Genomic DNA, 22269 nt, shown 5'->3' on the forward strand with positions numbered 1-22269 from the left:
AGTAGCAATGGCACTTCCCGCCGGCCGCGCGAGGCGAACACTGGCATGAGGGTATCACTGCGTTTAGGCGACTGATGACCTCGCGTGAGTTCAAGTTCAACAGTGGCTGTGACAGGGGATGAGGAAAGGTGCAACTGACTCATATTGTTACCTGGTTGGTGACCACTGAAGTACACTGTGTAGTGCAGGGGAGCTAAGCGCATCCGCACTGGGCAGAAAGAACGGAATTTAAAACCCCACAACCCGGAAACAATCTCTTAACGGTATTTGTGTATTTATTTTTCTTTTTTTCGGGATCTACTGGGAAAGTCTCAAAGATCAACCAATCGATCGCGATCGACGGGTTGGAGACCACTACTTTAGGGTATTCTGCACAAGGACTCCCAAGTCCCTTTGCATCTCTGCATTTTGAATTCTCTCCCCATCTAAATAATAGCCCGTTTATTTCTTCCTCCAAAGTGCATGGCCATACACTTTCCAACATTGTATTTCATTTGTCATTTCTTTGCCCATTCCCCTAAACTATCCAAGTCTCTCTGTAGGCTAACAACAACACACACAAAATGCTGGTGGAACACAGCAGGCCAGGCAGCATCTATAGGGAGAAGCGCTGTCGAGGTTTTGGGCCGAGACCCTTCGTCAGGACTAACCAAAAGGAAAGATAGTAAGAGATTTGAAAGTAGTGGGGGGAGGGGGAAATGCGAAATGATAGGAGAAGACCGGAGGGGGTGGGATGAAGCTAAGAGCTGGAAAGGTGATTGGCAAAAGTGATACAGAGCTGGAGAAGGGAAAGGATCATGGGACAAGAGGCCTCAGGAGAAAGAAAGTGGGGGGGAGAAGCATCAGAGGGAGATGGAGAACAGGCAAACAACTAAATATGTCAGCGATGGGGTAAGAAGGGGAGGAGGGGCATTAACAGAAGTTAGAGAAGTCAATGTTCATGCCATCAGGTTGGAGGCTACCCAGCCGGTATATAAGGTGTTGTTCCTCCAACCTGAGTTTGGATTCATTTTGACAATAGAGGAGGCCATGGATAGACATATCAGAATGGGAATGGGACGTGGAATTAAAATGTGTGGCCACTGGGCGATCCTGCTTTTTCTGGCGGACCGAGCGTAGGTGTTCAGCGAAACGGTCTCCCAGTCTGCATCGGGTCTCACCAATATATAAAAGGCCACACCGGGAGCACCGGACGCAGTATACCACACCAGCCGACTCACAGGTGAAGTGTCACCTCACCTGGAAGGACTGTCTAAGGCCCTGAATGGTGGTGAGGGAGGAAGTGTAAGGGCAGGTGTAGCACTTGTTCCGCTTACAAGGATAAGTGCCAGGAGGGAGATCGGTGGGAAGGAATGGGGGGGACGAGTGGACAAGGTAGTCGCGTAGGGAGCAATCCCTGCGGAAAGCAGAAGGGGGGGTTGGGGTGAGAGGAAGATGGAGCCTCTGAGGGCCCAGGAGCTGACGATGGGATCTGATAACTTTGCCTCCAACTTTCACCCTGCCCTCAAATTTACCTGGTCCATTTCCGACACCTCCCTCCCCTTTCTTGATCTTTCTGTCTCTGTCTCTGGAGATAGCCTATCTACTGATATCTACTATAAGCCTACAGACTCTCACAGCTACCTGGACTATTCCTCTTCCCACCCTGTCTCTTGCAAAAAGGCTATCCCCTTCTCACAATTCCTCCATCTCCGCCTCATCTGCTCTCAGGATGAGGCTTTTCATTCCAGGACGAAGGAGATGTCTTCCTTTTTTAAACAAAGGGGCTTCCCTTAGTCCACCATCAACTCTGCTCTCAAACACATCTCTCCCATTTCCCACACATCTGCCCTCACCCCATCCACCCACCACCCCACTCGGGATAGGGTTGCCCTTGTCCTTACCTACCACCCCACCAGCCTCCAGGTCCAACGTATAATTCTCCGTAACTTCCGCCACCTCCATCGGGATCACACTACCAAACACATTTTTCCCTCCCCCCTCTTTCTGCTTTTCGCAGGGATCGCTCCCTACGCGACTCCCTTGTCCACTCGTTCTGTTTACAAGGATAAGTGCCAGGAGGGAGATCGGTGGGAAGGGATGGGGGGGACAAGTGCTACACCTGCCCTTACACTTCCTCCCTCACCACCATTTAGGGCCCCAGACAGTCCTTCCAGGTGAGGCGACACTTCACCTGTGAGTCGGCTGGTGTGGTATACTGCATCCGGTGCTCCCAGTGTGGCCTTTTATATATTGGTGAGACCCGACGCAGACTGGGAGACCGTTTCACTGAACACCTACGCTCGGTCCGCCAGAAAAAGTAGGATCTCCCAGTGGCCACACATTTTAATTCCAAGTCCCATTCCCATTCTGATATGTCTATCCATGGCCTCCTCTATTGTCAAAATGAATCCAAACTCAGGTTGGAGGAACAACACCTTATATACCGGCTGGGTAGCCTCCAACCTGATGGCATGAACATTGACTTCTCTAACTTCTGTTAATGCCCCTCCTCCCCTTCTTACCCCATCGCTGACATATTTAGTTGTTTGCCTGTTCTCCATCTCCCTCTGGTGCTTCCCGCCCCCTCCGTTCTTTCTCCTGAGGCCTCCCGTCCCATGATCCTTTCCCTTCTCCAGCTCTGTATCACTTTCGCCAATCACCTTTCCAGCTCTCGGCTTCATCCCACCCCCTCCAGTCTTCTATCATTTCACATTTCCCCCTCCCCCCACTACTTTCAAATCTCTTACTATCTTTCCTTTCGGTTAGTCCTGACGAAGGGTCTCGGCCTGAAACGTCGACAGCGCTTCTCCCTATAGATGCTGCCTGGCCTGCTGTGTTCCACCAGCATTTTGTGTGTGTTGTTGTTTGAATTTCCAGCATCTGCAGATTTCTTCGTGTTTGCTCTCTGTAGGCTCTCTGTTTCCTCAACATTACCCGCTCCTCCACCTATCTTTGTATCATTGGCTAATTTAGCTATAAATCCATTAATCCCATAGTCCAAATCATTGACATACATCATAAAAAGCAGTGGTCCCAACACCAACCTCTGTGGAACCCCACTGGTAATCGGCAGCTAGCCAGAATAGGATCCCTTTATTCCCACTCTCTGTTTTCTGCCAGCATCTGGTCAAAGGCCTTCTGAAAATCCAAGTACACCACATCTACTGCATCTCCTTTGTCTACCCTGCTTGTAATTTCCTCAAAAAATTGCAGTATGTTATTCAGGCAGGATTTTCCTTTCAGGGAACCAAGCTGGGTTTGGCCTATCTTGTCATGTGCCTCCAGGTATTCCATAATTTCATCCCTATCAATTGATTCTAACAACTTCCCAACCACTGATGTCAGGCTGACAGGTCTATAGTTTCCTTTCTGCTGCCTCCCACCCTTCTTAAATGGCAAAGTACCATTTGCAATCTTCCAGTCATCCAGTACAATGCCAGAGTCTCCTGGGATCATCCTCATGAACCTCATCTGGACTGTCTCTAATGCCAGCACATCATTTCTCAGATAAGTAAAAGTACTTCCTTTGTGGCTGCTCTATGAAAACATTCTTAATGATCAGGACAGCCACCCTCAACGCCACTCCCATCTCCACTTTTCCTAGTGAGAAGAGCCTAGCCCCCAAGCCCTACAGCTCTGGTAGCATGCATATATCAATAACTTTTGAATCCTCTGCTGCTCTGACATTTAAGTACATCTACTATCTTTAAAGAAAGAGTATGTAGCCGACCAAAATGGTCACGTTTCACTAGCAGAACACAGCAAAGCTGCAAGTTTATTAATGTCATCCTGTGAATTAGCACACTACAAGTTGTCTCCAAGGTATGAGAATCTCACTTATGGGCCCCCTAATCAAGCCCCCATAATATTATTAAATTCAGGATTCTGACATGTGTGCATAGATTCACCGTGAATGTCTCATCTAGTTTCTCTTCACCCCCCATTTTCAATAAATATTCCTTCTTATCAGTCTTGTGTGTTTGATGCCATTCAATAAAACACTGTGGAGGCACAATTGCATCAAACGATTTTTGTGCCGTTTCCTGCTTGGAGATCTGTAAAAATTGAACCAGTTCACTGCTCAGAGCTAGCCCCTCTTAATTCTGTAAGCCTGGAATTCCTGGGCAAACTTCTATCCAAACACTGACCAAGTCCAGCTAGCTTCTGAGCTAAGATAGGATCAGTGCCATACTAGTAACACACATTCCTCACTAATCACATTGCCCAACTTGTTGACCTCCTCGCATTGTGAAATTAGATGCAAGAGTCCAGACTCTGAAAGCTGAATTTGTACCAATCCTTGCAGAGCACCTCATCCTCCCCTTTGTATATTTGAGTTTCTCCTGCATTCTTTTGTCCTTGGTAGCCAAAGTACTATCGATCCAGGTATTTGTCCTGACTAAACATATTCTGACCTTGGTCACAAGTCAGTGCAGTGCCTTATCAAGTGACCTTTCAAAAATCCAAATACATTACATCTACAACATGTCCTTTACCCTTTGTTAGTTCTCCAAATAATTCAATGATTGATCAAGAGTGACATACCCTTTCAAAATCCTTACTGACGGTACCATTTTCAATTCCTACATTTCTATTTGAGTGAAAATTCCATCACTTGTCCACTGCAAGTATGGCTAACTGGTCTTTCACTTCCTGAACTGATTTTCTGTCCCTTTATGGCAACAGTCATTCTAGCTATCTCCAACACTTCCCGGTACCAAAAGCTGAATGAGTAAAGCTTCATGTGGCACAAAACACCTAACTCTTGGTGTTTCTGCTCTGGAGATGACAGCCGACACCCCATTAAAGTTTTTTTTGAATTTCTACAAGCATGCAGACAGAAAGGCTATACAAGTGCTACCAGCTTTGAAGCAGTAGAGAGAGCCAGACATTTGATTGTTTCAGTACATTAAACCAGCACTATCACCTATGTGTAAAGTGTCACAACGTTCAACATCACCAAAGTGTAATGTGGTGCAATGTGTAACATTCATTTGAACCCCCCTCACCTTTAGATAGATGAGGGCAGCAGGCAATCTTCCCTCAAGAGCACACACTATCTTGACCCAAGATCACTTAGCTTCTGTTTATTCATCATTTTCCCTGGGCTTATGGAAAAGAACTCCCTGACAAACAACATAACCATCATCACGGACTCTAATCCTCAAGGAAACAGAAAACCACCAAAGGGTAATTGCAGTGGGGCACTGAATACCGGCTTCCCATCAAAGCACCTTCTCTAGAAAAAATACACTCAGTGGCCAATTTATTAGGTATTGAAGTGTAACTAATAAAGTGGCCATACCTGGTTTGGTGTTCTGCTGCTGTAGCCCATCCACTTCAAGGTTCAATATGTTGTGCATTCAGCGATGCTCTCCTGCACACCACCATTGCAGCTAAAAACATGGATAAAGTGCATTTTTGCCCCACAGGCCACAACACCTCACAGCAGTAGTTTTATGAGATTATACTATAGTTCAATTCCATGAATATTCTGGTGGCCCAATCAGCGGAAGGAGCAGCTCACAGTGAGCAGATTCCTCGCAGGTCAGCGGCGCTCATTTAAAAGGAGAGCTTTGTGGATATTTGGTGTCATTCCAGCCACCCAATCAGCCATGAGTGCAACACAGAGGGAGTAAATTAAAGTACAGAAGGGACAAGTGGAGCAGCCATTGTTGGGAGTGGGCCAGTGGTGAGAGTGGAAGAGTCTGGCTTTGGTGCAAAGGGGGATTCAGCTCAGAAGAGGCGTCTGCTCTGGTTAAGTTGTTTGGGTAAGTTTCTGTTCAGTTTCCCATTTTTCTTACTGTGTCATGTCTCAATGCACGGAGTATAAGAAATAGGTGAATGATCTTGTTGCACTTTTACAAATTGTCAGGCATGATATTGCAGCTGAAGGATGGTTGTAGTTGGGACCTGAATGTCCAAGGTTACACATTGTATCAGAGGGATAGGGGATGGTGTGGCACTGCTGGTAAAGAATGGCATCAAACCATTAAAAAGATGTGACATAGAATTGGAAGATGTTGAATCCTTGTGGATTGAGTTAAGAAACTACAAGAGTTGAAGGACCCTGATGGCATTTATACACAGGCCTCCAAAGAATTGCTGGGATGTGGACTACAGACTACAACAGGAAATAGAAAAGGCATGTCAGAAGGGCAATGTTACAATAGTCATGGGAGATTTTAACATGCAGATAGACTGGGAAAGTTGGGTTGGTAATAGATCTTAAGAGAGTGAATTTGTTGAATGCCTACAAGATGGCTTTTTAGAGCAGTTTGTTGTTGAGTCTACTAGGGGATCAGCTATACCAGATGGGGTGTTATGTAATGAACCAGAGGTGAATAGAGAGCTTAAAGTAAAGGAACCTTCAGGAGTCAGTGATCACAATTTGATTGAATTCCACTTGGAATTTGATAGGGAGAAAGTGTGACATAGCAGTATTTCAGTGGAGTAATGGAAATTACAGTGGTATGAAGGAGGAGTTGGCCAAAGTAAATTGGAAGGATATACTGGCAGGGAGGACAGCAGAGCAGCAGTGGCTTGAGTTTTTGGGAAAAATATGAGGAAGGTGCAGGATGGATGTATTCTAAAAACAAACAAATACTCAAATGGCAAAATAGTACAATCATGGCTGACGAAGGAAGTCAAAGCTAATGCAAAAGCAAAAGAGAGAGCACACAACAAAGCAAAAATTAGTAGGAAAACAGAGGATTGGGAAGCTTTTAAAAACCTACAGAAAGCAACTAAAAGAATCATTATGAGGGAAAAGATGAAATATGAAAGCAAGCTAGCAAACAATATCAGAGTGGATAGAAAAAGGTTTTTCAAGTAGATGAAAATAAAGGAGATGAGAGTGGATATAGGACCACTGGAAACTGAGGCTGGAGAAATAATAACAGCAGACAAAAAGATGGCAGGTGAACTAAATGAGTATTTGGTATCATTCTTCACTGTGGAAGACACAAGCAGTGGGCCAAGTTTTGAAGGGTGACAGGGAAGAGAAGTGAGTGCAGTTACTATTACATGGGAGAAGGTGCACAAAAGGTTAAAAGGCCTAAAGATGCATAAGTCACCCAGATCAGATGAACTGCACCCGAGGGTTCTGAAAGAGGTAGCAGTAAAGATTGTGGAGGCATTAGTAATGATCTTTCAAGAAACAATGGACTCTGCCATGGTTCCAGAGGACTACAAAATTGTAAATGTCACTCCACTCTTTAAGAAAGGAGGAAGCCAGCTGAAATGAAATTATAGACCAGTTAGTCTGACCTCAGTGGTTAGGAAGATGGAGTCAATTGTTAAGGATGAGGTTATGGAGTACATGGTGACACAGGACAAGATAGGATAAAGTCAGCATGGTTTCCTTAAGGGAAAATCTTGCATAACAAACCTGATGGATTTCTTTAAAGAAATTACAAGGAGGATAGATAAGGGGGATGCAATGGATATTGTATATTTGGATTTTCAGAAGGCCTTCTACAGGGTGTCACACATGAGGCTGTTTACCAAATTAAGAGCCCATGATATTATAGGAAAATTACTAGCATGGTTAGAGCAGTGGCTGATTGGTAGGAGGCAGTGAGTGGGAATGAAAGGATCTTTTACTGGTTCGCAGCCAGTGACTAGTGGTGTCCCGCAGGGGTCGGTGTTGGGACCGCTTTTTATGATGTATATCAATGATTTACATGATGGAATAGCTGGCTTTGTTGCCAAGTTTGCAGATGATGCAAAGATTGGTGGAGAGGCAGATAGAATTGAAGAAACAGGAAGGCAGTGGAAGGTCTTAGACAGAGTAGGAGAATGGACAAGAAAGTGGCAAATTAAATACAATGTTGGAAAAAGCATGGTCATGCACTTTGGTAGAAAAAGTAAATGTGCAGACTATTTTCTAAACGGAGAGAAAATCCAAAAAAAAATAGATGCAAAGGTCTTGGGAGTCCTTGTGCAGAACACCCTAAAGGTTAACTTGCAGGTTGTTATACAGTGACAGACCCGTCCCCACCAGTACTGTACCCCAGTGTTATACAGTGACAGACCCATCCCCAGCAGTACTGTACCCCAGTGTTATACAATGACAGACCCATCCTCACCAGTACTGTACCCATGTTATATAGTGACAGGTCCCTCTCCACTACTACTGTACCCCAATGTCATACAGCAACAAGCCCCATTACCACCAGTACTGTGTCTATTTTATATATTGACGCATCCCCACCAGTACTGTACCCGTGTTATATAGTGACAGACCCATACCCACCAGTACTGTACCCGTGTTATATAGTGACAGACCCGTCCCCACCAGTACTGTACCCCAGTGTTACACAGTGACAGACCCATCCCCACCAGTACTGTACCCCAGTGTTACACAGTGACAGACCCATCCCCACCAGTACTGTACCCCAGTGTTATACAGTGACAGACCCGTCCCCACCAGTACTGTGCCCCAGTGCTATACAGTGACAGACCCGACCCCACCAGTACTGTACCCCAGTGTTACAGTGACAGACCCATCCCCACCTGTACTGTGTCCAGTGTTACACAGTGACTGACCCGTCCCCACCAGTACTGTACCCCAATGTTACACAGTGACAGACCCGTCCCCACCAGTACTGTACCCCAGTGTTACACAGTGACAGACCCAACCCCACCGGTACTGTACCCCAGTGTTACACAGTGACAGACCCATCGCCACTGGTACTGTACCCCAATGTTACACAGTGACAGACCCATCCCCACCAGTACTGTACCCGTGTTATACAGTGACAGACCCATCCCCACCAGTACTGTACCCCAGTGTTACAGTGACAGACCCGTCCCCACCAGTACTGTACCCCAGTGTTACACAGTGACAGACCCTTCCCCACCAGTACTGTACCCGTGTTATACAGTGACAGACCCGTCCCCACCAGTACTGTACCCCAGTGTTACAGTGGCAGACCCGTCCCCACCAATACTGTACCCCAGTGTTACACAGTGACAGACCCATCCCCACCGGTACTGTACCCCAATGTTACACAGTGACAGACCCATCCCCACCAGTACTGTACCCGTGTTATACAGTGACAGACCCGTCCCCACCAGTACTGTACACCAGTGTTACAGTGACAGACCCGTCCCCACCAGTACTGTACCCCAGTGTTACACAGTGACAGACCCGTCCCCACCAGTACTGTACCCCGGTGTTACACAGTGACAGACCCATCCCCACCAGTACTGTGCCCCAGTGTTACAGTGACAGACCCGTCCCCACCAGTACTGTGCCCCAGTGTTACACAGTGACAGACCCATCCCCACCAGTACTGTACCCCAATGTTACACAGTGACAGACCCGTCCCCACCAGTACTGTACCCCAGTGTTATACTGTGACAGACCCATCCCCACCAGTACTGTGCCCGTGTTATATAGTGACAGACCCGTCCCCACCAGTACTGTACCCCAGTGTTACACAGTGACAGACCCAACCCCACCAGTACTGTACCCCAGTGTTACACAGTGACAGACCCATCCCCACCAGTACTGTACCCCAGTGTTACAGTGACAGACCCATCCCCACCAGTACTGTACCCGTGTTATATAGTGACAGACCCATCCCCACCAGTACTGTGCCCCAGTGTAACACAGTGACAGACCCATCCCCAACAGTACCGTACCCCAATGTTACACAGTGACAGACCCGTCCCCACCAGTACTGTGCCCCAGTGTTACAGTGACAGACCCGTCCCCACCAGTACTGTACCCCAGTGTTACACAGTGACAGACCCGTCCCCACCAGTACTGTACCCCAGTGTTACACAGTGACAGACCCATCCCCACCAGTACTGTACCCCAGTGTTACAGTGACAGACCCGTCCCCACCAGTACTGTACCCCAGTGTTACACAGTGACAGACCCGTCCCCACCAGTACTGTACCCGTGTTATATAGTGACAGACCCGTCCCCACCAGTACTGTACCCCAGTTTTACACAGTGACAGACCCGTCCCCACCAGTACTGTACCCGTGTTATATAGTGACAGACCCGTCCCCACCAGTACTGTACCCCAGTGTTACACAGTGACAGACCCGTCCCCACCAGTACTGTACCCGTGTTATATAGTGACAGACCCATCCCCACCAGTACTGTACCCGTGTTATACAGTGACAGAGCCATCCCCACCAGTACTGTACCCCAGTGTTATACAGTGTCAGACCCATCCCCACCAGTACTGTACCCCAGTGTTACACAGTGACAGACCCGTCCCCACCAGTACTGTACCCCAGTGTTACACAGTGACAGACCCGTCCCCACCAGTACTGTACCCGTGTTATATAGTGACAGACCCATCCCCACCAGTACTGTACCCGTGTTATACAGTGACAGAGCCATCCCCACCAGTACTGTACCCCAGTGTTACACAGTGACAGACCCATCCCCACCAGTACTGTACCCCAGAGTTATACAGTGTCAGACCCATCCCCACCAGTACTGTACCCCAGTGTTACACAGTGACAGACCCATCCCCACCAGTACTGTACCCCAGTGTTACACAGTGACAGACCCGTCCCCACCAGTACTGTACCCCAGTGTTACACAGTGACAGACCCATCCCCACCAGTACTGTACCCCAGTGTTACAGTGACAGACCCGTCCCCACCAGTACTGTACCCCAGTGTTATACAGTGACAGACCCATCCCCACCAGTACTGTACCCCAGTGTTACACAGTGACAGACCCGTCCCCACCAGTACTGTACCCCAGTGTTACACAGTGACAGACCCATCCCCACCAGTACTGTACCCCAGTGTTACACAGTGACAGACCCATCCCCACCAGTACTGTACCCCAGTGTTACACAGTGACAGACCCATCCCCACCAGTACTGTACCCCAGTGTTACACAGTGACAGACCCTTCCCCACCAGTACTGTACCCGTGTTATACAGTGACAGACCCGTCCCCACCAGTACTGTACCCCAGTGTTACAGTGGCAGACCCGTCCCCACCAGTACTGTACCCCAGTGTTACACAGTGACAGACCCATCCCCACCGGTACTGTACCCCAATGTTACACAGTGACAGACCCATCCCCACAAGTACTGTACCCGTGTTATACAGTGACAGACCCGTCCCCACCAGTACTGTACCCCAGTGTTACAGTGACAGACCCGTCCCCACCAGTACTGTACCCCAGTGTTACACAGTGACAGACCCATCCCCACCAGTACTGTACCCCAATGTTACACAGTGACAGACCCGTCCCCACCAGTACTGTGCCCCAGTGTTACAGTGACAGACCCATCCCCACCAGTACTGTACCCGTGTTATATAGTGACAGACCCGTCCCCACCAGTACTGTACCCCAGTGTTACACAGTGACAGACCCAACCCCACCAGTACTGTACCCCAGTGTTACACAGTGACAGATCCATCCCCACCAGTACTGTACCCGTGTTATATAGTGACAGACCCATCCCCACGAGTACTGTACCCCACTGTTATACAGTGACAGACCCGTCCCCACCAGTACTGTACCCCAGTGTTACACAGTGACAGACCCGTCCCCACCAGTACTGTAATCCAGTGTTATACAGTGACAGACCCGTCCCCACCAGTACTGTACCCCAGTGTTATACAGTGACAGACCCGTCCCCACCAGTACTGTACCCGTGTTATATAGTGACAGACCCATCCCCACGAGTACTGTACCCCACTGTTATACAGTGACAGACTGATCCACATTTTTTTTAAACCATTTTCTATATCAGTAAGACTAATTAAAAAGAAATGCATTCGCAGGCTAGACAAAAGTTCATTAAGGATCCTGTAATCAAGTACAAGTGGTGTTTTGTGCACCACAGTATGAGAGACGTTGTTAGATTCTGATTGGGAACTGTAAACAAGTCCATAATAATGTGTATCTCCAGAATTAGCCATTCAAGGGAATGACTCAGCCCCACCTTCTTAAGAGCAACATGCTGATCCTGAAAATGATTTAAAGGAAACAACATGTAAGGAACATCTACACTCAGCGGCCATTTTCTTAAATACACCTGCTCTTTAATGCAAATATCTGATCAGCAAATCATATGGCACCACCTCAATGCATAAACCCATGCAGACATGGTCATGAGGTTCAGTTGTTGTTCAGACTAAACATCAGAATGGGGAAGAAATGAGATCTAAGTGACTTTGACAGTGGAATGATTGTTGGTGCCAGACAGGATGGTTTGAGTATCTCAGAACCAGCTGATCTTCTGGGATTTTTATGCACAGCAGTCTCTAGGGTTTACAAGGAATGATGCGGAAAAAAAACATCCAGTAAACTGCAGTTCTATGGGCAAAAATGCATTGTTAATGAGAGAAGACAGAAGAATAAGGTGACAGTATCTCAAGCATTACAAGAGAGGGGTGCAGAAGAACATTGCTGAATGCACAAAATGTCAAACTTTGAAGTGGATGGGCTACAGCAGCAGAAGACCTCGAGCATACACTCAGAGGCCATCTTATCAGGTACAGGAGGAACCTAATGATGTGGCCACCGGGTCTATGGAGACACTTTAGGAAGTGGCAAGACAAGTTAAAGCAACATGTAATCCCAAGCTTTCGCAACATTAGCTGAAATACCCAAGCAAGAATGTTATGCTGTATTTACCGAAGTGCTATGTCAACCTGGGTCATTTAATATTGTTGAGCTAAGGGGGGAGGGAGGGGTGGTAGTGGGAATAAGCTCCCACTACCTACTAAATGCTCCTAATGACAAGGGTCTCAAATAGCCTCTGACAGCCGAGTCCAGCTCCTGGTCTTTGCATGTGACTTAGCTACTAAGCTCAGCGGAGTCACTTCTACTGACAGAAGAAGTGCCCGAGGTTGGTTATTGGTGCTTTGAAACCTATCACTTTGGGCACATGGAATTCAACAGCTGTTGTTAGCAGCTCATCCAAAAGGAAAACTCTGAGCTCACAACTCCACAGCCTTGCGGCTATACCCACTCATGGGAAAGGCTTTGGGAGTCAACCCAGAGCTAGAGTCCCTAAGGCAGTCCTATGGCGAGTTCATCGCTGACTGGCAACTCTTGTGATGTCGCTGGTGACAAACAGTAGTGGTTTCTGCCATTCATTTGATTTCATCAGCTACATGGAGAAGGGGAGCCTGCTACATAGGCAACAGCTTGCTCTCCATATCACACCTGCCCTGGCTTGTGTACTGCTTGCAAATCACGTAGACAGCTGAGTTGTAACAGCCACTGACAATCACAACTAATGGAGGGTCTCATGTCAGCCTTAGTCATAGAATCATACAGCATGGAATCAACTTCTTCAGCTTAACAGGTCCATGCCAACCAAGCATCCCACTAAGCCTGTTCCCATTGGGCTCACATTCCTCTAAACCAAAACTGTACTCGATATTCTGGATGCTGCCTCACCAACATCTTGCACAAAACTTCTGAGCACCACATCCTGGCCAGAACATGATGGCCAGGCCTAGAGTCCAAACACAACCACAGTAGCTAGACAGATGAAAAGGCAAAGTTCTTTAAAACAAATCTGATGCAAGTGTTTAAAATAACAGAGCATTTTGAAGTTCATAATAAAAGTGCAAATATTTCAGGTGATATTGAATGTGAGGAGATGCAAGAAAACCTTAACACAAAGTTTTGACAGCATTTGGTGTGTGTTGCCCAGTTCCTGGTGCCCTTACCATTAGCAGTGTGGGAGTAGCTTCTTAACCACAGATATTCTAGGTATTGTACCTTTTCAACAGAAATTGGGGTTGGGTAGTGCATGCCACATGCCAAGAAATGTAAGACAGAAATTCCTTACTTGTCTTCACATTCTGAGCTTACGCTCATACACCTTGTATGATTCATCATAACTATTTAAAGATGAATTTATGGCCACCAACACCCCGCAATCTCCTGCTCTCCAGGAGTACTGGTCTATGAAATCTCTCTTCGGGACTCAGACCCCCAATGCAGGAAACATCTTGGTAGATCCTTTCTGCACTCTTTCAAATTTGTTAACACCTTTCCACCAACAGATGATGTCTCACCAATTTCAGTAAAATTATCATCACGCTGCAGAGGCTGCATAATAGACTGCATTCGAAACTAAGTGAAAGATACCTGGACATTTGAGGTATGGGTGGGTGGGGGAGGGGGATAGAGAAGCAAGATCGTGTCAGTTTTTAGTTCAGCCACAAGGGTCTGAGCAGTCTATTCCTGCACATGTTTTCATGGATTCACAGAGAGGGCTTGGAAGCAGAGTCTGTGCTATAATCAAGCACCTATTTACATTAATTCTGTTTTATTCGTCCTAGGTTTTCATCAACTCCCCAGGATTCCCGCACTCACCTGCACTCTAGGGGCAATTCACAGTACCATGTAACCTATCAGCTCACATATTTTTGGGATGTGCAAAGAAACCCAAGCACCCAGAGGAAATCAACACAAGGTTCAAGGTTGCTTAATGTCATTTCCTGTACATAAGTGTAAAGGAGAATAATTGTTACTCCAGATCCAACACAGCACCAAATAAAAACACACAAAGTATAAAGAACACAGTAAACATAAATACATTGGATAGCTTATATACGTAGATTCTGTGTCCATAAAGAGAGCCATGCTGTACATAAGGTGACTGACAGGAAATAAAGTGGCAAATAATGACAATATGACGAATAAGCTGTTCTCGGGCTTCCAGCCGGATACAAACATCGATTATAACCGACATTCCGATGACAAACTGCCATCTTCATCAGGGATGATGCCTGGGCATATCTAGTTCGGTGGTGTCTATACCCCTGTATAAGATCCTTTTTCAATGACAACGTCCACACTCGTTGCACCAGAGGTCAGGATCGAATCCCCATCTCCGTCAACGTAGGGCATCACTTTGATAAATTACGACAGTATTCCTCTCTATCCAATTAATGTTTTGGGTCTAACTCTTCCCTCACTTTATTGAAGGTCCCCAATTCGCGAGGTCGGGTTCTATGCTTTTCCCACAGCAAAGACCACTTCAAAAAAAGTGGTTAACATATTAATTGTAAATATAGAAACAGTGGAGGATTCTCTCAACAGCTTTCAGATTTATAACAGAAAGTGGCCACACCTCAATTATATTTGTTTCCATGCACATCCTTGAAGAGGGAAACTAACGATACTAGAGTGAGCGTTACTCCAATGTGCTTCAGGGACGAGTGCACAGGACGGCATTCAAATGTCAGCCCAAAAAACAAATTCTCCAACTAAGGATATACATTCTACAAATACTATGCCCGGGTACCCGCCGCCGGGTAACAGGGAGCGCCAGCCCCAGTAAAGCAAAGCCCGCCATCGCTTCGGCCCAGGCTCCTCGCTCCTCACGCCAGCCGACAGCGACTGCGACTGCGCTGCTCCGGACCAGCTCGTCGCCCAAGGCGCTGGGTGGTCCGAGAGATCAGGGCAAGGCTCAGCGGCAGGGATTGCAACCCTGCCCCAGCCCCTTCCACCCTTCCAGGACGGAAGCATATAAACACAAAGCCAAACACGCGGTTCATATCACTTTGTCGCCGTCTCACTCCCCTATTCGCGGAACTGCGTTTCCCAAACTAATTCTAATTAATTGCATCGTTTTGATTTGTCTTGCATATCAGAGGGGATTAGTTCAAAATACAGCGAGAAAAGTTACTTTAGTTCTATCATTCACTCCAGATTGGTCGGGGACGAAGTAAACATCGCACTAACAGTTGTATTTTCTCGATGTATTTTTAATGCGCAGATTTAGTCTATTTACCTTGACGGTGTATAATCTGACTCCTGCTTTCTCCAAACTCCACACTGGTCGCTGTGCAAGCTTGCAGGTTGTAATGCCATGTTTAATGGATTTGAACAAGTTGCACGCTCTGAGTATCTTCGTCATGATCGGTTTTGGAATTCAAACGATTTACTTTCTTTCAAAAGTTACTTTATTGTCTTCAGAAGTTATTTCTGTCCCCCGTTGTAAAGCTCATCCACTTCCAAACTGGCTCCCACTAACTGGGATCAGGATCCGGCGCTTTTGTACTATTGTGTTGGGTGACCCGGCGGGCTGACTGACGTTAAAGGTTGATCAGCAGCGACCTCGTATCTCGTTGGGTTGTTTCACTCCACTTCGATCTGGGGTTTCTCATATAAACTGATGAAATCGTATCGGCTGCGTACTGCACATCAATTCGTTCAGTTGTTTGGGACGCACTGGGATGCCAGAACCGTATTTCTCCTAATCAAACAGCGCCTTTATTAGCAGATTTACCCTACCTGTGGAGATTTCCATTGGAAATATGAACCCGTTGTTGACCTGTTAAGATACATAAATAAATCTATACCGTATTTCCACAATGAAACATGACTGACCAGATTATTGCAAAGTCTTTCCAAAGTTTTCAGAAAATAATTGATATTATTCCGGATTATTTCTTGAGTTTTTCCAACTTAAAATTTACTTTTAACAAAATTACGAATTTGCGCAAATGCATGCACCTTAATGTTAAAAAGGCTTGAAGTCGGAGCGGGGGGGTAGCGGTGTCGTGTTGGTAGGTGGGATCTTTTGAAACAAAACACGAGAGGAACTTATCGTGTCGTGCAGCGCCTGAAGAGAGAAGTGAGCGGTTGGCGTTTCGGGTCCAGACCCTGAATCTTTTGACAGTTCACTTCAATGTACAAGAATGACCGTTTTTGTGGTTTTAAACTTTATATTAGGAAGAAAAGAACAGCAATATTCCAAAGGTTATAATTATCACTTACAGACCCGTTGGCCTAACCAGTCCATACAATACCCATCCAGCTAGTCCCAATTTCTTATGATCAGCCCATATTCCTCTGAATCACGCCCCTCCAAGTGCTTCTTAAATGATATTATTGTACCTGCCTCTACCAGTTCCTCTGGCAGTTCTTCTCATATACTCAACACCCTCTGCGTGAAAAAGATGCCTCTCAGATCCATTTAAAGTTCAAAGTAAAATTTATATCAGAGTAAATTCATGTCACCACATACAAACCTGAGATTCTTTTTCTGCGGGCATACTTAGCAAATCCGTAGAACAGTAACAGTAAACAGGAACTGCAAACGAATTGTGCAAATGCAGATAATAAGTAAATAGCAATAAATAATGAGCATAAAATAACAAGTCTTTAAATGAGTGTAGTCATCCCTTTTGTTCAAGAACCTGATGGTTGAGGAGTAGTAACTGTTCTTGAAACTGTTCTTATCTCTTTTACTTCCCACCATAAATTTATGCCCCCAATTTTTGGACTCCTCTAGCCTCTGAAAGAGACTATTACCAACCACCCTATCAATGCACCTCATTCTTTTAAACACTTCCATAAGTCACCCTCTCTTTCTCCTGTATTCCAAAGGATAGAGTCTTAGCCTGGCCAACCCCTCCTGAGAACTCGCTCGCACATCTTCACAAATCTTTGCTACTCTCTTTTCGGTTTACATATCCCTTTGTTTGTTCCTCCCCACTCCAACTGCCTTTGTTAACCAGACAGTGTAGAGCATGTAGATCACAGTCACCATGGAAGTTGCCTTTTCTCCATCAGGCTGGATATACAGATGCCTGAAAGCATGTAACACCAGACTCAATGGGAGCTTCTATCCTGCTATTATGAGGCTACTGAACAATTCTCGAGAATGAAAAGGTAGACTCCTGACCTCATTATGACCTTTCACACTATTGTCTGCCTGCGTGCACTTGCTCTGTAACTGTAATATTCCTTTCTGTGTTTTATTATTGTTTTTCCTTTGTAGTACCTCAATTTACTGATGTGATTAAATGATCTGTATGGATGGCATGCAAAACAAAGCTTTTCACTGTATCTCAGTACATGAGACCACATTAAATTGTGCAGGAAGGCACAGAGTCGACTGTACTTCCTTAGAAGGTTGGCGTCATTCAATGTCTGTAGTGAGATGCTGAAGATGTTCTATAGGTCAGTTGTGGAGAGCGCCCTCTTCTTTGTGGTGGCGTGTTGGGGAGGAAGCATTAAGAAGAGGGACGCCTCACGTCTTAATAAGCTGGTAAGGAAGGCGGGCTTTGTCGTGGGCAAAGGAATGGAGAGTTTAACATCGGTAGCTGAGCGAAGGGCGCTGAGTAGGCTACGGTCAATTATGGAAAACCCTGAACATCCTCTACATAGCACCATCCAGAGACAGAGAAGCAGTTTCAGCGACAGGTTACTATTGATGCAATGCTCCTCAGACAGGATGAAGAGGTCAATACTCCCCAATGCCATTAGGCTTTACAATTCAACCGCCAGGACAAGAACTTTTTTTAAAGCTATTATTAATGCTTTTTGAGATAGTGATTTAGATGCATATCATATTTTTTACTGAGTTAAGTATTGTATGTAATTAGTTTTGCTACTACAAGTGTATGGGACATTGGAAAAAAGGTTGAATTTCCCCATGGGGATGAATAAAGTATCTATCTATCTATCTATCTATCTAATGTACCGATGTATTTAAAGATGTGGGAAATATTTGTAGATTCCCATTTTCAAAGTACTATTTCTGGGATGGTTGGTTGTGCAGTGTAGAGGGAACATGTGGCAAGAGAATGGGGTTGAGAGGGATAATAAATCAGCCATGATGGAATGGTGGAGCAGACTAGATGTGACCCATTCATTGGCCTAATTCTGCTTCTGTGTCTTATGGTCATATGGAACTTTACCATGTATCAAACATGTTTTTTTGTTGTAAGAAAACTTACTTAAAACAACACATCCATTCAAGTAGACACATTGGCGACACAAGAGTCTGCAGAAGCTGGAATCTAGAGTAAAACACATTCTGCCGGGGGAACTCGGTGGGACAGGCAGCATCAGTGGAGGGAAATAGACAGTTGATGTTTCAGACAAGACCCTGCAACTTTTCTGGAATTGAAACATCACCCTTGTCCCAAATGCACTCCAGTCCCTGTGGCATGCATTGTCCTAGAAAGCCTTCAGTGAGCCAGCAGGCACTGTGCACTTCCTTTCCTGGGACAATCTGATACAGCTGTATCCTCAGAAGTGGGACGTGCAGTTGGCTTGGACAGAACCCTCCACGGCCTGCTACCTGCACCTACCAATGGCCATCCTGACCAGACCTGGGAGCAGACTGATAAGAAGATTCCCCCAATCACTTGAATCTGTTGCAATGAGTGACTGAAGCGAACCCAAGTGCAGGACATAGGCACGAAGATTGAGTTTAGATGCTTACATGGTGGTAAACGCCAAACAGCAAACCGGAGGGATCTTGACACAGAGCCTTGACTCAGAGACTTGACACGGAACCTTGACTCAGAGGGACGGAGTCGCATTTCTAGCCACTCCAGCACCATCCGGATCTTTTCAGGATCCGCACTCACTTGCCCGCTCTCAATGATGTATCCTAAGAAACTGACTGAAGGAACGTGAAATTCACACTTCTCGGTTTTTACAAATAATTTGTTCTCCCAAAGCCTCTGCAGAACCTGATGGACATGGTGAGTGTGTTCCTGAAGATTCCTGGAGAAGATTAAAATGTCATCCAAATAATAAAACATGAAGCGGTTAATAAAATGTCTAAGGACGTTGTTTATCAGGGCTTGGAAAATGGCGGGGGCACTGGTGAGGCCGAATGGCATGACCAGGTATTCGTAGTGACCAAGAGGGGTGTTGAATGCTGTTTTTCACTCATCTCCCTCTCTTATCCTGACCAGGTTGTAGGCACTTTGTAGGTCCAAGTTGGAGAAGATGGTGGCCCTGTGAAGTGGTTCGAAAGCAGAGTTGAAAAGGGGTAGTGGATATTTGTTCTTTATGGTTATGCTATTTAGGCCCCGGTAGTCAATGCAGGGAAGCAGTGAGCCGTCCTTCTTCCCCACAAAGAAGAAACCTGCGCCAACAGGGGAGGATGAGGTCCGAATAATGCCCACCACGAAAGATTCATTTATGTAAGCCTCCATTGCCTCCCTTTCCAGCTGGGACAAGTTATACAGCTGACTGGTGGGTAGAGGGACCCCAGGGAGAAGGTCAATTGTGCAATTCTAAGGGCGGTGTGGAGACAGGGAAAGAGCCCGTTGTTTGTTGAATACTTCTCCCAGATCATAGTACTCTGCTGGAACCTTGGATAGGTCGGGGGTCTCAGTGGCAGACGAGGTTAAGGTGACTTTCACAGGGGAAAGGGCCGATTGAAGACAAGTGAAGTGACAGAACGGGCTCCAGCTGGCTATCTTCCCAGTGGACCAGTCGATGTGAGGATTAAGGCGGACCAACCAGGGATACCCAAGAACTATAAGAGCTTGAGGGGAGGAAATTAAGTTAAATTGTACCTGCTCTTGATGGTTCCCAGAGAGAATTAAAGACAGGAGTGGTGTGCAGCGTGGGACCCGAGCTAGCAGTCTACCGTCTAGTGCCCGGGCTTCCAGAGGGGTACTCAATGGTCCGGATGAATTCTGGCCCGGGAAGCTATGTCTTCATCCAGAAGATTGCCCTTGGCACCGGAGTCCACTAGAGCTGACAGAGGCAGGGATTGTTTGTTGTAACATAGAGTAGCCGGGATCTGCATCCGGGTTCTGGGAATGGAAGGGAATGTTGTCTGGCTCACCAGGGTTCCCTTTTCTACAGGTGAGCCTTCCTTCTTTGGCCAAAGGGGACAGGTAGCTTGGAAGTGGCCAGACTGGCTGCAATATAGACACTCACCCGCTCTCAATCTCCGGAGTTGCTCAGCGGGAGAGAGGCGGTTCTGTCCCAGCTGCACGAGTTCCTGTCCTGGGGCGGTGGAAATGGCCGGGCTGGGAGCCACTCTTGGAGCAGAAGCTGGAGAGGTTTGTTCTGGCAGGAGGTGGAAACGAGTGCTGTGGAGTGGCCAAAGGTGGTGGACGACCAGATCTCTCCCTATGGTGTTCTTGGAGACGATTGTCCAACCTGATGGCTAGGGAGATCAAGGAATCCAGGCCGTTGGTGTCATCTCTTGCCAACAACTTGTCTTTCACCCTGTCGCTGAGACCATCACGAAATACATCTTGGAGTGCTTCGTCATTCCACCCTGAGTCAGCTGCTAACATCCGGAACTCCATGGAGTACTCAGCGACACTGCAGGAGCCCTGATGGAGAGTGAGTAGATGCTTAGCGGGCATTTTTACCACGGATGGGGTGGTCAAAGATCTTTCTCATCTCCGTAATAAAGGTGGGGAATGAAGAGCAGATATCCGGCTGATTATCCCAAACAGCTGTAGCCCACGCTAAGGCACTTCCCGGCAACAACCCCATCATATAAGCTACCTTTGACTTGTCCGTGGAGTACGTGGATGACTGCTGATCGAACACCAAGGACCATTGCAGAAGGAAGGCCCGGCACTTCCCCAAATCCCCAGCGTAGTGATCTGGTTCAGATACGTGCGGCTCTCTTGGCGGGGGTGTTGCTGACGGGTAGGGGGTTGCCACTATAGTCTGTCTGGACTGATTAGACAGAGTTCCAGGAGAGGATGCGGTAAGATTAGTGGATACGTGGTCCACCTGATCACCGATCTTCGTTATGTTAGCAGACAGGGAACGGAGGTTCTCCACAACATCCCGGAGGAGTTGATCGTGCAGACCCAGTAGGGAGCCCTGGCTGGTGAGGGCTTGTTGCAGGGTCTTCGTGCCCGCTGGGTCCATAGTGGCCAGTTTGTTCTGTTGCAATGAATAACTGACGTGAACCCAAGTGCAGGACACAGGCACGGAGATTGAGTTTGGATGCTTACACGGGTGTAAACACCGAACAGCAAACCAGAGGGATCTAGACACAGAGCCCTGATATGGAGACTTGACATGGAGCCTTGACTCAGAGGGACGGAGTCTCATAGGTAAACCTAGAAACTGGAACCAAACTTAGAACAAACAGTGCTAAGTGATCAGGAAACATAGTTATCACACAGGAATAAGACCAATGAACTGGCAAGAAGTGGTTGTGACATTGAAGTTCTTATACTGATTTCTTGATGGAAACCAGATGTGCCATCATCAAGGAGAATGGGAAGCAATTGGGAAATTAATGATCGGGACCATGGCATAATCAAAGAAAATTAGGAGCGAGATAGGGAATAAATGATTGGGACCATGACAGAATCCGCTTTTGTATCTGAAGATTAGTAGCATTACTAGCAAAACTTGGATAGCAGCCTCTTCAGGTATTCAAACAGAGGGTGTGACCTCTCATAGAATGCACAGGTGACCATGGAGTCCATGAAATCTGAAGAAACTGGAGGTTCATGAGCCAGCTGTCAGGCCTGCACAGGCAGACACCTCCCAGTCTCCACCCAGCTAACAGGAGTCACCTGCCACTAGGC

The 22269-nt window shown here is 46.7% G+C and overlaps 1 protein-coding gene across 1 annotated transcript in view; it reads right to left on the reverse strand.

Annotated features, from left to right (window-relative positions):
• Positions 1–16162, reverse strand: part of cps1 (carbamoyl-phosphate synthase 1, mitochondrial) — a 180468-nt gene extending 164306 nt beyond the window's left edge. Inside the window, exon 1 of the mRNA XM_073046354.1 lies at positions 15735–16162. Within this exon, the coding sequence (XP_072902455.1) occupies positions 15735–15860 (126 nt within the window). The 5' untranslated portion in view covers positions 15861–16162. The remainder of the gene's footprint in view (positions 1–15734) is intronic.
• Between the last annotated feature and the right edge of the window lie 6107 nt (positions 16163–22269).

The sequence above is a fragment of the Hemitrygon akajei genome, chromosome 5 (assembly GCF_048418815.1).
Source record: "Hemitrygon akajei chromosome 5, sHemAka1.3, whole genome shotgun sequence".
NCBI lineage: Eukaryota > Metazoa > Chordata > Chondrichthyes > Myliobatiformes > Dasyatidae > Hemitrygon > Hemitrygon akajei.